This window comes from Gorilla gorilla, chromosome 5 (genome assembly GCF_029281585.2).
Source record: "Gorilla gorilla gorilla isolate KB3781 chromosome 5, NHGRI_mGorGor1-v2.1_pri, whole genome shotgun sequence".
Taxonomy (NCBI): domain Eukaryota; kingdom Metazoa; phylum Chordata; class Mammalia; order Primates; family Hominidae; genus Gorilla; species Gorilla gorilla.
Window position 1 is genome coordinate 185,234,688 of NC_073229.2, and position 14,969 is coordinate 185,249,656.

The 14,969-nt window shown below is 40.6% G+C and overlaps 1 protein-coding gene across 1 annotated transcript in view; it reads left to right on the forward strand.

Moving 5' to 3' along the window:
* The window catches only part of LOC134758709 (apolipoprotein(a)-like), a 152,240-nt gene extending 139,790 nt beyond the window's left edge, over positions 1-12,450 (forward strand). The window contains 4 exon segments of the mRNA XM_063707356.1: positions 4,684-4,735; positions 4,737-4,835; positions 10,972-11,153; positions 12,389-12,450. Of these exon segments, the coding sequence (XP_063563426.1) occupies positions 4,684-4,735; positions 4,737-4,835; positions 10,972-11,153; positions 12,389-12,450 (395 nt within the window).
* The last annotated feature ends 2,519 nt before the right edge of the window (positions 12,451-14,969 follow it).

Sequence of the window (14,969 nt, forward strand, 5' to 3'; positions counted from 1 at the left end):
CCAGCACAAGAATTCTGACAACTCTAAAAGCCAAACTGTCTCCATATCTCCAAATGACCACACTAGCTCCCCAGCAATGGTTCCTAACCAGAAGGAAATGGCAGACATAGGAGTGACAGACATAGGAGTCAGAATCTGGGTGGCAACAAAGAGCACTAAGTGAGATGAAGGAGAAAGTTGAAACCCATCCCAAGGAATCTAAGGAGTGAGTAAAATGATTCAAGAGATGACAGACAAAAAAGCCATTTGAAGAAGAACCAAGCCTATCTGGTAGAGCCAAAAAATCTCACTGTAAGAATTTCATAGCACAATCAGAAGTTTTAACAGCAGAATAGACACAGCTGAGGAAAGAATCTCAGAGCTTGAATACCATTTTTCAAATTAACGTTGTCAGACAAAAATAAAGAACAAAGAAGTGGCCAGGTGCAGGGGCTCACGCCTGTAATCCCAGCACTTTGGCAGGCCGAGGTGGGTGGATCACGAGGTCAAGAGATTGAGACCATCCTGGCCAACATGGTGAAACCCCATCTCTACTAAAAATACAAAAAAAAATTAGCGGGGCATTGTGGCACCATGCCTGTAGTCCCAGCTACTTGGGAGGCTGAGGCAGGAGAATCACTTGAACCCAGGAGGTGGAGGTTGCAGTTAGCCGAGATCATGCCACTATACTCCAGCCTGGTGACAGAGTGAGACTCCGTCTAAAAAAATAAATAAATAAAATAAAAAAGAAATGTAAAAAATGAACAAAGCCTCTGAGAAATATGGGGTTATGTAAAGAGACCAAATCTATGACTCGTTGGTGTCTCTGAAGGGGAGAGAGAGTGAACAACTTGGAAAACGTATTTGAGGATATTGCCCATGAAAATTTCCCCAATATCACTAAAGAGGTCAACATACAAACACAGGAAATTCAGAGAACCTCAGTGAGATAGTGTAAAAGACAACCGTCCTTAAGATACATATTCGAGGATATAGTTTCATTTATGTCATGAATCTCATTTATCGATTTGTGTATGTTGAACCAACCTTGAATCCCAGGAATAAAACCTACTTTACTGTGGTGGATTCACTTTTTGATGTACTACTGAATTCAGTTTGCTAGTATTTTATTGAGGATTTTTGCATCTGTGTTCATCAAGGATATTGGTTTGAAGTTTTCTTTGTTGTTGTGTCTCTGCCAAGCTTTAGCATCAGAATGATGCTGGTGACCTCATAAAATGAGTTAGTTCTTCCTCTTCAGTTTTTTGGAATTGTGTCAGTAGTCTTGGTCCAAGCACTTCTTTATATGGCTGGTAGAATTTACATGTGAATTTGTCTGGTCCAAGGCTTTTTCTGGTTGGTAGGTTTTTTATTACTGATTCTGAAACTCAGTTCCTTTTTATTTATTTATTTATTTTTGAGACAGAGTCTTGCTCTGTCGCCCAGGCTGGAGTGCAGTGGCATGGTCTCGGTTCACTGAAACTTCCACCTCCCATGTTCAAGCGATTCTCCTGCCTCAGCCACCCAAGTAGCTGAAATTACAGATTGCACCACCACGCCCAGCTAATTTTTTGTATTTTTGGTAGAGACAAGGTTCACCATGTTGGCCAGGCTGGTCTGAAACTCAGTTTTATGTGCTCCTGAAAAGAATGTGTCTTCTACAGTTGTTGGGTGGGGTGTTCTCTCAAGGTCATTTAGGTGAAGTTGGTTGCTGGTGTTCTTCTGTATCCTTACTGATTGTCTGTCTCCTCCTTCCGTATCCTTACTGATTGTCTGTCTTCTCCTTTATTGACTCCCAAGGGTGAATGGTGATGTGTCCAACTTTAACTGTAGATTAGTCTGTTTCTCTTTTAGATCATAACTCTGTTTTGTGTATTTTGAACCCTATTGTTAGGCACATGTGTATTTAGGATTGTTATGTCTTCTTGATGAAAGGACCCCTTTATCATTATGTAATGTTTCTTCTTATCTCTGGGAACATTCCTTGTTCTGAAGTTCTGAACTCTGTTTATGATGACATGAATACAGCCTTCACAGCTCTATTTTCACTAGTATTTGTTAGATATATCTTTTTCTCAGCTTTTAAATTGATATGCTCAGACCATTTGCATTAAAGTAATTGCTAATAGGGTTGAATTTGCATCTACCATCAAGTTACTTATTTCTCTTTGTCCCATTTAAACTTTGTTCCTTTTTTCATCTTTTTCTGCCTTCATTTGGGTTAAGTGTTTTTATGATTGCCTTTTATCTCCACCATTTACTTATGAGTTAAATTAATATTTAACGGTTTTAATATTTTCCTCAATGTTTACAATATATATCTTTGATGTTTCACATTCCACCTTGAAATGATACTATTGCACCTTGAAATGATACTATTCTATAAGAACCTTACATCCTTGTGCTTCTAGTTCCTCCCTCCCAAAATGTTGTGCTATTGCTGTCTCTAACAGAGATCTATAACATCCACTTTGTTATAGATCTCACAATACATTAATTGTATGACCATTAACTGAATGGTCAGTTGCATTTTAAAGTGATTATGAATAAACATTTTAAATATTTCCTTCTTAATTTATTTTACCATTTCTGGTGCTCCTCATCTTTTGGGCTAGATCTCAATTTCCGTCTGTTGTCAAATTCTTTCTGTGAAAAACAACCTTTAGCATTTCTTGTAGCACAGATCTGCTGCTGCTGAAGTTTCAGCTTTTGCATGTCAGAAGAAGTCTTTATTTTGCCTTCAGTTTTTAAAGTAATTTTGCTGGATATAGATACTAGGTTGAGAGTTTCATTCCTTGCTTTAACGATGATATTCCATTATCTTCTGTTTTAAATGGTTTCTGACTAGAAATCTGGTATTTCTTCCTATGTATTCAATAGTTCCTTTTTCTCTGACTGTCTTTAAGATTTTCTTATCTTTGATTTTCAACAGTTTGACTCTGATGTGTTTATTACTAATTTTTTGTTTTTATTCCGCTTGAGGTTTACTGAGCTCCTTGGATTTGTAGATTGTTGATTTTCATTGTCTTTGTAAAATTCATAGCCATTATCTGTTCAAATGTTTCTTTTTTCACTTCTCTCTGTATTTTCCTTTTTGGACTCTAAGTACCCCAGTGTTAGAACATTCATGTTGTTTCAATATTCCTATAAGCTTGTTCTGCTTTTTTTTTTTTCAGTAACTATTTTTCTTTCTTTGTGTGTTGGTTTGGATGAGTTCTAGTAACATATGTACAAGTTTATGGTTATTTTGTCAGTTGTATCTAGTTGGCTCCTCAGCCCATTGAGTGAATTCTTCATCTCTGATATTATAATTTTCTTCCTAGCCTTTTCATGTTACTCTTTTCTATAGTTTCCAACTCTTCGCTGAAATTCTCCACCTATCCATGCATACTGTCCACTGTTACCACAAAATCCTTTAACATATTAACGTAAGTATTCTACAATTTCAATCTGATAGTTGTCAGATAGGGTCTTCTCTGAGTCTGGCTCTCTTGATTGCTTTATTATTCAACAGTGCCTTTTTCCCCCCTTGGATTTTTGGTGTGCCTTGTCATTCTTTAATCAATCACTAGACATTATAAATGGAAGAACAGTAGAGATTGCAGTAAGTATTATTTATACTTTGATATGGGCACCCTTCTTCTCTTGCAAATATACGTTGTGGGTAATTGAGTCAATGTAGTCACTGGTTGAGCCGAATTTGGGATTTGGGTTTGCTACTTTTATCTTAAGTGCACCAAGGGTTTAAATTCCTCCAGTGATGGGCTACTATTAATATATTTTGCTTAGAGTGGGGCCTGGGATGTTGAGGAGTTTTCTCAGTGTTCCTAATCGATTCTCAGATTTCAGCAGTCACTGCATGCCTGCACTGCAGAGGAGATAGCTTCATACACATAAACTAACCCTACAGATGCTCTGCTGTTTCTTGTTACTGAATGCCCACCTTTTGGTGGATGAGGGCAAATGCACTATCTCATGGAACAACTTCAGTCTTAGGCAAGCTGTGTACAAGTAGGCATTGAAAGGAGAGATTTCTTAGTGTTCTTGCCCCTCCTTCTCATGGAACTTGTATCTGTGGTGAGTTTAAAGAGGAAGAGTAGTAGACTTCTGCTTTGTTGCAATGCAAAATGCTGGGCACTAGAAAATTCCCCATCTCTCCACCAAGAGAATAAGATTTGGGCCTCTACCCATTCTTGAGAAGCAAAGGGTGGTTGCCTGCAGTCTTAGAGGCAGGACCATTTCCTGACCTATCCTCCAGAAGCTGAAAGAATTTGGTCTTGTAGGAGCAGTGATATAGAAAAATTTGCAAGGGTTTCATGTCTGCCCCCCAAGACAGCCAATCACCACCTACAGCCTGCACAGCCTGATACATGGCACTCTGGTCTCCTGCCTTGTTCTCATGAACACCCAGAAGACGTCTATGCAAAACAGCATGAGCATGAGAGCCACTGAGACTGATAGGCACTCTCATCTCTTTTATGGTGTTCAGGTTTTAAAGAAAATCTCTCTAAGAACTCCTTAAGGTTCTAGAATGCTATGAATCTATTGTTTTGTTCTTTATTGGCATGTCCATCTACCTGCTAATATAGAACAGAGCATAGTTGGCATTCTCAGAGAAGACTGTCCTGTTTCTGTCACAGAATTCTTTCCATGCTTCTCTGTTCTCGAAATTACCCAGCTTGATTTCTTCTTTTTGAATTTCAGCACTGACGGAGCAAAGCCACAGGGTCCAGGACTGCTACCATGGTGATGGATTGAGGATCATTCTCCACCACTGTCACAGGAAGGACATGTCAGTCTTGGTCCTCTGTGACACCACACCAGCATCAGAGGACCACAGAATACTACCCAAATGGGTATATCTTCAAGTTTTACCCTAAGAGAAACAGCCACCCACTTACACTTCTCTTGGAAGAGCCATGCTTCCAGCTAACATTTTAAGACCAAATTTCTCTCTGACCTGGGGTGTTGGGCAGAATGTCTCAGGCTTCTTTCTTTGGGCACAGGGTCTGAGAGGAGAGAAATCTCAGGCTGGTTTTCTTTCCTAATACTTTACAGAAGCAGGAGGCTGGTGAGGTCCTATGAACAGAAAGCTCAGGAGAACACATGACTACGTGCTTAGAAATAGTACCATTCCACAATGCCCACTAAAGACCAATGTGATCATTCAACCAGGGAACTCTTGTCATTCTAATCTCCAAGCCCTGAAGTGAAGGTTGTGTTTGCCATTCTCATCTTGGGTCCCAAGTAAAGGATATCTATATTTACATCCAGATCTTCCAATCAGTTTCTCCTCTAACCTGTACAAACACACTGGGTCCTGAGCACAAGGTGTCTGAAGAGCTGTGTGTTGCCAGGACTTGAGGAGCAAAAGTAGGAAGGCTGCTGAGAGTTAGGAAATATAGAGGTTCTGAAGAGTTACACATGCAGGAAGATGGACAGAAACCCATTTCTGACCATGCCAGGCTTTCTGCCATGAAGGATTAACAAATACATGGGAAAAGTGTTTTTACAGGCTGGAAAATAGACATGATAGGCCTAAGAGAATTGAGAAAGGGAATCAAAGGAGATCAACCCCATCATTAGCCTGGCATTCTTCCTGGAGACCCTTGTTGGATGGAAGGGCAAGAGATGGAGCCCAAGCCGACCATAGCAGTCTTGCTGAACTGAGGAGAGAGACTGAAGTTTGTGATGCCTCAGGCAGCTGAGGTGTTCTAGGCTGGCTAAGATTGAGAAGGGATTTATGGAGAAAGGAGATCCAGGAATATGTATAGAAGTCTCCTCAAGGCTTTGGCTAAATAGAAAGCTGCATATGCACAGGGAGAGGTTCCACAAAGAAAGGAGGATAAAGGACAGCTACTGGGGAAACAACAACTGCAGGGGAACTGTGAGCTCAATGGAGATGCCAGAGCTCACATAGCACTGGGGGATATTTGAGTTCTGATCACTCTGAGAGAGACACCTCAATGAACATCTTGGGCATTCATTAGAAACCAAAGAAAGCCATATTTTGGGAGTAGGATCATTGTATTCCTAGAGTAAAGGCAACTCCAGAAACACTCAAGCAAACTTTTTTCCAAGCAACTATAAAAGGATCCAAATGATCTCCAAGTAAATTAACCGCCTTCCAGAAGAAAACTCAACCCTCCTTAGAGTTAAGGAACAAAGTCTAGTTGTTCAGTTATGTGGCTTCTTCTACAATGTGTGACCTCAATTAAAGATTTACTAGACACACAGGAAGCATTTAGTGTGATCCATAACCAGGAGAAAAATCACTCAACACAAACAGACCCAGCAATGATAGAAATGACGGCATTGGCAAGAATATTTAAAATGTACCTATGAGAACTGTGTTCAGGGATGTGAGGAAAACCTGACCATGAGAGAAACAATTGCAGAATATCAAGAGAAAGAAAAAGAATTAAAGAGCCAAATAGAAATTAAAGAACTGAGAAAACGCAATCTGTAATGAAGAACTCACTGGATGGCCTTATCATCACCTTAGACATTACAATAGTAAAAGTGAACTAGAAAATAATTCAATAGAAACTAGACAAACCACAGGAAAGACACACACACACTCTCTCTCTCTCTCACACACACACACACACACACACACAAAGACTGAACCAACTAATCAACAGAGCCTCAACGACATCTATGAAAACATCCAAACATTTCATATACATGTTAAGCATGTCACAGAAGGAGAGGAAAGAGATACTGTGACAGAAATTATACTTGAAGCCATGATGGCTGACAACTTTTCAAATATCCAGAAAACAAGAAACTGTCACAGAGTCAAGAAGCTCAATGACTCAGATGTAGAATTCTAAAGAGGAAAACTCTGTGCTCTACTGGGGTACATAATAGTTAAATTGTCCCAGTTCAAAGCTAAGAAGAAAAATCATTTCTAGAAGCCAGAGGAAGGAAAGAGCCTTTAATGTAGAGGAGCAGTGACAGAAAAAGGCTGATGCCATCTCATCAGCAACAATGCAAGTCAGAAGCCATGGAATCACATCTTTAAAATGACAAAAGAGAAACAGAAGATCAACCTAGAACACTATGTCCAGAAAAAAAAAATCCCTTGAAAATGAATTTATACAAAGGAATATTCTGTACCTCCCCAAAACAAACAAACAAAAATCTAAAAGCCTGTCTGATTGGCAGATTCCCATAAGAAAACATGTTAAGGGCCAGGTGCATTGGCTCATGCCTGTAATCCTAGCACTTTGGGAGGCCAAGGCAGGTAGATCCCTTAAGGTCAGGAGTTCAAGACCAGCCTGGCCAACAGGGCAAAACCCAATCTCTACTAAAAATACAAAAAAATTAGCTGGGTATGGTGGTGCATGCCTGTAATCCCAGCTACTTGGGAGGCTGAGGCAGGAGAATCGCTTAAACCCTGGAGGCGGAGGTTGCAGTGAGCCAAGATCACACCACTGTACTCCAGCATGGGCAACAAAGCGAGACTCCCTTTCAACAGAAAAAAAGGAAAAAAAGGTGTTAAAGTCAGGCGTGATAGCTCACGCCTGTAATCCTAGCATTTTGAGAGGTCGAGGTGGGTGGATCGCCTGAGGTCAGGAGTTCCAGACCAGCCTGGCCAGCCTGGTGGAACCCCATCTCTACTAAAAATACAAAAAATTAGTCAGGCGTGGTGACACATGCCTGTAATCCCAGCTACCCAGGAGGCTGAGGCAGGAGAATCACTGGAACCCGGGAGGCAGAGGCTACAGTGAGCCAAGATCGCAGCACTGCACTCCAGCCTGGGTGACAGAGTGAGACTCTGTTTCAAAAAAGAAAAAAAAAAAAGAAAAGGTGTTAAAGAAAGCTATTTAGGTAGAAGGAAAATAATACCAGGTAAAAACCTTAATCCATACTATGTAATGAAGAAGCCTAGAAATCGCAAATGTCAAGTTCAATGTAAAAGATAATATTCATCTAATTTATTAATGTCTTTGACAGATCGACTCATTGAAGCAAAATGATAGCAATGTATTTTTTTAACATATGTAAAGGTAAAAGTTTGAAAACAGTAACATCAATAATGTTGGGAATCCATGGAACTATACGGTTGTATGTTTGTGATGTTATCCATGATGTTAGGTAATATTAATGTGTGGTTGAATGCAGTAGGTCCGAGAGGGATATTGTGAGTCCTAGAGCCACCACCAGCATTAAACCATAGAGGAATAGATAATAATTAGACTATTCCATTATCCAAAAGAAGGAACGAAAGGAAGAGTACAGAATGAAGAAGATGAGGTCCAGGCAGAAAATGCATAGCATCCTGACAGACTGAAACTCAGCCCCCTCCTAAGTGAATTCCATGAAAAAGGATGACACACTGCATATGAAAGGCAGAGATAGTTGAGTAGAGTAAAAAGCAAAGCCCGCTGAGGTTCTTTTACAATCAGAGCCCTTTAAATGGAAAAGCTGGATGGAAAACCAAAGTATGGAAACGCTATACCTGGAACACGTGAAGCAGAGGAAAGCTGGAGTGGCAATGTCAAGATCAGACAAAGGAGATTTCAGGACAAGAAATAAGACCAAGATCAGAAGGACATTTCATGAGTGAAAAGGGTTCATCCATGAAGACGTACCAAGGTTAAATGTGTTGTACCCAAATAAGAGCCCATCTGATATATGAAGCAATGACTGACAGAACTCAAGAGAGAAATAGATAAGCCAATAATCGGAGTTAGAGGTGTCCTTGCTTCTCTTTCACTGTAGTTATAAATCTTCCCCAAACACAATAGACTAGAACAAATATGCAAAAAATCAGGCAAAATTCTATTATCCCCCCCACAAAATGTTGACCTACTAAACACTATGCCAAACTGCAGAATACACATTCAAGTGTGCATGGAGCATTCGCTGAGGTATACCCGACATGTGGCCTTTCAGCAAGTCTCCATAGATTTAAACGAATTAAAGAGTGTGTTTTCTGAACACAACAGAATGAAGTAATGTATGAATAAGGAAAAGTTTGCCGACTTCTCAAAGAATTGGACGTGAAAAGGCACATTTCAAAATATTCGTTGAGACATAGAAGAAATCACCAAGGAATTTAGAAAAGCTGTGAACTGGATAAGAAAAGAACACAATCTATCCAAACTTGTAGGATGCAATGAATGTTTTTAGGGTTTTCTGTAATGTTAGATGCTCTTAGGAGAAAACAGACATGTAAAAATCAATGATTTCAGACTGCAGTTCTCAAAGTGTGGTCTGGAGAAACCTGAGGACCCTTGAGATACCTTCAGAGAGAGTCAATAAGGCTAAAACACTTTACATTGAGAAAACAAAGATTTATTGGCCCTTTTCACTTTCATATTCTGGCAGTGGTACAGTGGAGTTTTCCAGTGGCTCCATAATATGTAATGGCATCTTCTCTCTGATGGCTAAGAAAATGGGTGATTATCAGTTTTTTGTGTTAAAGAATTTTCAGTTTTGGTTTCTTTCTTTCTTTTTCTTTTTTTTTTTTTTGAGACAGAGTCTCACTCTGTTGCCCAGGCTGGAGTGCAGTGGCATGATCTCAGCTCAATGCAGCCTCCACCTCCCCAGTTCAAGCAATTTTCCTGCCTCAGCCTCCGAGTAGCTGGGACTACAGGCACGTGCCACCATGCCTGGCTAATTTTCTGTATTTTTAGTAGAGATGGGGTTTCACCATGTTAGCCAGGATAGTCTCCATCTCCTGACCTCATGATCCACCCGCCTCAGCCCCCCAAAGTGCTGGGATTATAGGCATGAGCCACCACACCTAGCCCAGTTTTGGTTTCTTTTTTTTTTTTTAGAGACGGAGTCTTCGCTCTGTCGCCCAGGCTGGAGTGCAGTGGCATGATCTCGGCTCATTGCAAGCTCTGCCTCCCGGGTTCATGCCATTCGCCTGCCTCAGCCTCCCGAGTAGCTGGGACTACAGGTGCCCACCACCGTGCCTGGCTAATTTTTTGTATTTTTAGTAGAGACCCAATTTCACTGTGTTAGCCAGGATGTTCTCGATCTCCTGACCTCATGATCCGCCCACCTCGGCCTCCCAAAGTGCTGGGATTACAGGTGTGAGCCACCGCATCCAGCCCCAGTTTTGGTTTCTAATGCAATAAATACTCGTCATGTATATTGAAAAATGAAAGCTCCTTAGGATCCCCGATACTTTGTAAGAGTCTCAAGGGGTCCTGTGAGCAAACACTTGACAGTTGTTGATCTAAGGTCACAGCTTAAGTATCTAGACAAGGAAAAGCAAATAAGATTCAAGGAAAGTGAATGGAAGGAAATAATCCAAACTAATTACATCCAGTGGACAAGAAAATAGACCATCAAGGGAGTAAATCCATGAAACAGAAAGTTGGTTCTTTGAAAAGATCCATATGATTGCCCAAAATCTGGCTAAATAGATGACAGACCCAGGAGGGAGCACAACCATCGCCATTAGGAGTAACAGGAGAGGCACCATTGCTGTAGCATCCTCCAGGTCTGAAAGCTGAGAAGATACTGAGAACAACTGTATGTTATCAACTCAAGAACATAGATAATAGGGACCGATTCCTTAGGAGAACAACAAATCAGCAAACTAGATGCCTAATAGATCACATAGTCCTGTAGAGAGACACAGAGAGCCAGAAGGAGGTACATTTGTATATGCATAAAACAATCTACAAGACACACCTCAAAGTCTTTCTCGGTTAATCTGGAGGAACGTGTTTGGCAGGAGGTGGAAAGAGGGTATTCTGATCCTTTCTTTTACACACTGATATTCTCTCTCAGTTTTCTTCTGGAGCATAGACGACTTTGGATGTGTTATAATAAGAATGATAATCTGTCTTTGAAATGTTCACAGTTGTTTTGAAGTTGAGGATTGTTTGTGCATGTTATGGGACCTTTAGTGAGAATATTTCAAAGTCGCTTGTTAACATTTTGTTACAGCAAAACATAGAGGGTGCCAGATGCCCTTGTATCTTCTCCCATCTCTTGTGACCTGTATTGTTTTGGAATTTGCAGCAGCCTGACCAGGAACAACTGCAAGAATCCAGATGCTGAGATTCGCCCTTGGAGTTACACCATGGGTCCCAGTGTCAGGTGGGAGTACTGCAGCCTGATGCAATGCCTGGTGACAGAATCAAGTGTCCTCATGACTCCCACTGTGGTCCTGATTCCAAGCACAGAGACTCCTTTTGAACCAGGTAAGAAGTATGTGGCCAGACAACCACACCCTCGGACATTGGGATGAACAAAGTTGCAAAATCTTAGTGATACAGAAGACTTCCAAGCTGCACGGGAAGTCGAATGTGTACTCAGGGTCAGCCAATGGGAAGGAAGCCTCAGCGCCTTCTCTGGGAGAACCAGAGCTGTGATGTTTGGCACCCCGTGAGAGGGTGGTGTCATTAGGAAGCATGCAGACCCTCCAGGGCGCTGGACTTACAACTCCCCTGGTTATTCAACAGATCATTTCAGTGTCCTAGCCAAAATGGATATTCTAACCTCCTGCCAAATTTTGTGATGATTAACCAAGCCCATCATAAGCCGTTCCTGGCATTTCTTCAACTGGGCAGCATTCGTTGCAATCTTCAGCTTTGCCGATTCGGAGGAATGCAGTTTCTGAGCCTGTCATCCTTGAGAAACCCAACACTACCTCCTTAGTTCCTCATTGTCTTGGGTCTACATAGTAGTGCATACCCAGCAAATGCTCCATCTTCTTAGCCTGCCTCCATCTTAGGCAGGCCCTGCACACCTAGGCTTTCAGGGGAGGAATTTCTTGGTATTCTTGCCCCTCCTTTTCACAGAAGTTGTATCTGTGTTAGTCTTTGAGAAGAAAAGTAGTGGACATCTGCTTTGTTGCAATGCAGGATCCTGGGCCCAAGATTCCCTGTCTCCCCTCCAAGGGAATAAAATTTGGGCCTGTACCTCTCACTGAGAGACAATGTGTGTTTGCCTGCAAGTCCTATATGCAGGACCATTTCCTGCCCCATCCCCCAGAAGCTGAAGGCTTTGGCTTTGGAGGAGCAGTGGTCTAGGCAAGTAGGCCAGGGTTTCATGTCTGCCCCCCACTGACAGCCAGTCTCACCACCTACAGCCTGTACAGCCTGATGCATGCCACACTGGTCTCCTGCCTTTTTCTCATGAACACCCAGAGGAGGTCTACGCAAAAGAGCATGCACATGAGTGCAATTTTGAATTATAGGTACTCTAATATGTTTTTCATTCCCTGATTTTAATTGAAATATTTATGACAACTTACTAAATTTCTAGAATCCTTTGAATCTATTGGTTTTTTTATTTTACATTTTGATTTGTGTGCTAATATAGAAGCATGAAAAGTGCTAATCCTCAGATTATTCTGCTTCATGTGTCATAAATTTTTTCACATTTCTTTTTTTGTAGACAATACTGAGCTTGATTTCTTCTTTTTAAATTTCAGCACCAGCTGAGCAAAGTCCTGCATTCCAGGAGTGCTACCAAGGTGATGAACAGAGTTATTGAGGCAATTTTTCACCATATCACAGGAAGAACATGTCAGTCTTGGTCCTCTATGACCCCACACTGGCACCGGTGGATTTTACTGCACTATCCAAATGCGTATTTCTATCATGTTAGCCATAAGAGGGACAATAGTCAACTAAAATTTCTCTTAGCTGACCCATTCTTCAAGCTAACTTTCCAAGTGATCTCAAAATAAATTAGTTGCCCGCCAGAAGAAAACCTGTTTAGAGGTAAACAACAAAATCAAATTGCTCATTTATGTGGTATCCACAATGTGTGACATAAATTTAAAAATTTGCTAGACATACAAAAAGCATTAGTGTGATTCATAACCAGGAGAAAAACCAGTCAACACGAATAGACCCAGAAATGATAAAAATAATGGAATTGGCAAGGAGACTTTAAATGTATGTATAATAATTGTGTTCAAAGATTTAAAGCAAACATGAACAAGAAATGAATAAATGAACAATATCAAGAGAAAGAAAAATTATAAAAGGGCCAAATCAAAAGTAAAGAACTAAAAAAAAGGCATCTCTGTAATGAGAAAAATCACTAGATGGCCTTAAAGATAAAGCTAGCTAGAAAACATTAGGTTAGTGCAAACCACAGCACACACACACAAAGCCTGAGAAGATAAATAAACAGAGCTTTAAGGACATCTATGAAAATATCATAACATTTAGTATATGTTTAAAGCAAGTCACAGAGGAGAGGAAAGAGATATTGGAACAGAAAAAGTACTTGAAGCAGTGATGGCTGAGGACTTTCTAACCATGGAGAGAATGATAAATTCACATAGTCAAGAAGCTCAATGGATCAGATATAGAATTGTAAAAGGAAGAACTATGATTTATTTGACACATTGTAGTTAAATTGTCCATAATCAAAGATAAAAAGTAGAATCTTATTTGAAGCCTGAGGGAAAAAACATACCTTTATATAGAGTAACATGACACAAATGACTGATGCCACATTTATTTGTTATTTCAAGCTTCCCAACAGGCAGTGCTGTTCTCATCCCTGGTGTACAAGGAGGGAGCTGAGGCCTTCCACAGGTTTTGTGCCTAACCAGGGGTGCAGCTGGTAGACACAACCCATTCAGGTCTTAGGTTGCAAACTTAAGCTATGTGTACACGTTAGCATATCCACCTCCAATACCAAACTGTGTCGAAATTATAACATAAGTGAAAATATTTTATTATCTTCAAAATTTCTTTATTCCCAGAAAACTCATGTTTTCTGTAATTATAAATTGTTATAAAATATTAATCTTTCCCCCAAATGACTTTATGGCGCATTATTATATTCTCATTCTCACAAAATAAAGCAAGAGTGGTAGCATTAAGTGGAAAGCATCCATCTTAATTTTAATTGTTGAATCTGTACTTTTCCCTGGCGTAAGGCTAGAGCAACCAGGTAGTATATATGCTTTAAAACTTCTATTTTAGTGTTCAAAGATATTTAGGAATAAATCAATTGACCTTTCTATTTTAGGTGTGAAATAAGGACCAGAAAGCATCATTCCTCTTTCCAGGCAGTGAAATTCCTTCCTATTCATTAACTGGCAAAAGAGTAGAGGTGGGAGCCCAGTGGTCTTGGTGGAACGTCCTGCGGAATTCCCTGGGATTGAGGAACCATGCAGAACCCTCAAGAAGAAACCACGCTGGGCAACAAGAGAGTGGCCCCAGGTGAGGGATGGGGCGACCTAATCGCTTTTCCTGATTTCCTGTTTTAGCCTCACTCTCTTCTCTCCTCAAATTCTTACCACTCCCTTTATCCTTTCTGACTCACCTCGTGGTCCAGTTCATTAAAGGGGACAGAAGGTGGAGGCAAGTTGAGAAACCAGCAGTGGGCAGACGTTTTATTTTTAATGTGATGTATCTCTTAGAGGGCTAAGGTTGGTGTGTTTGAGAAAGTACTTTGGGAAAAAAAAACAGACTCAACTAACATATAATGTTTCTAGTATGTGTTCATTTCAACTTAAAATATTATTTTAGCAGTTCCCTGGATAAGGCACCTCAGGAATGATGTTATCAGAAATTCTATACCCGCATTTTTTCTTTTTTTTTTTTTTTTTTTTGTCATTTTGGTTTTGACTTGGGTGGTGTTGGTATAGCTTTTGCCCAACTTTCCACTGGTAATTGTTGGATGCACTCAATTCTACAAATGTGATTTTATAAATCAGTTGCCCTCTCAATGGCCTCCTGGCTGTACATTCTTCCCTACCTTCATAATCCATCAGCATCGTGAAAGCACAGAGGGACCTTGAGCAGAGCTCTGTGCTGGCGCCACAGCACTCTGTAGCCTGTAAGAGAGCAGCAAAGAGGAATGTGTTGCTCAGGTATAGACAGGTGTGGGTGCATAGAGACTTCCGCTGTGGCACGGCCCTTCATGTCCAGGGTAGGCATGAAGCAATGGACTATTCCAGATTGTGCATAGGAAACCACACTGCACTCTTAGAGGGATTTTTGCTCTAAAGACAACTAATTCAAAATAAGGCGCTTTCTACCTGAAAG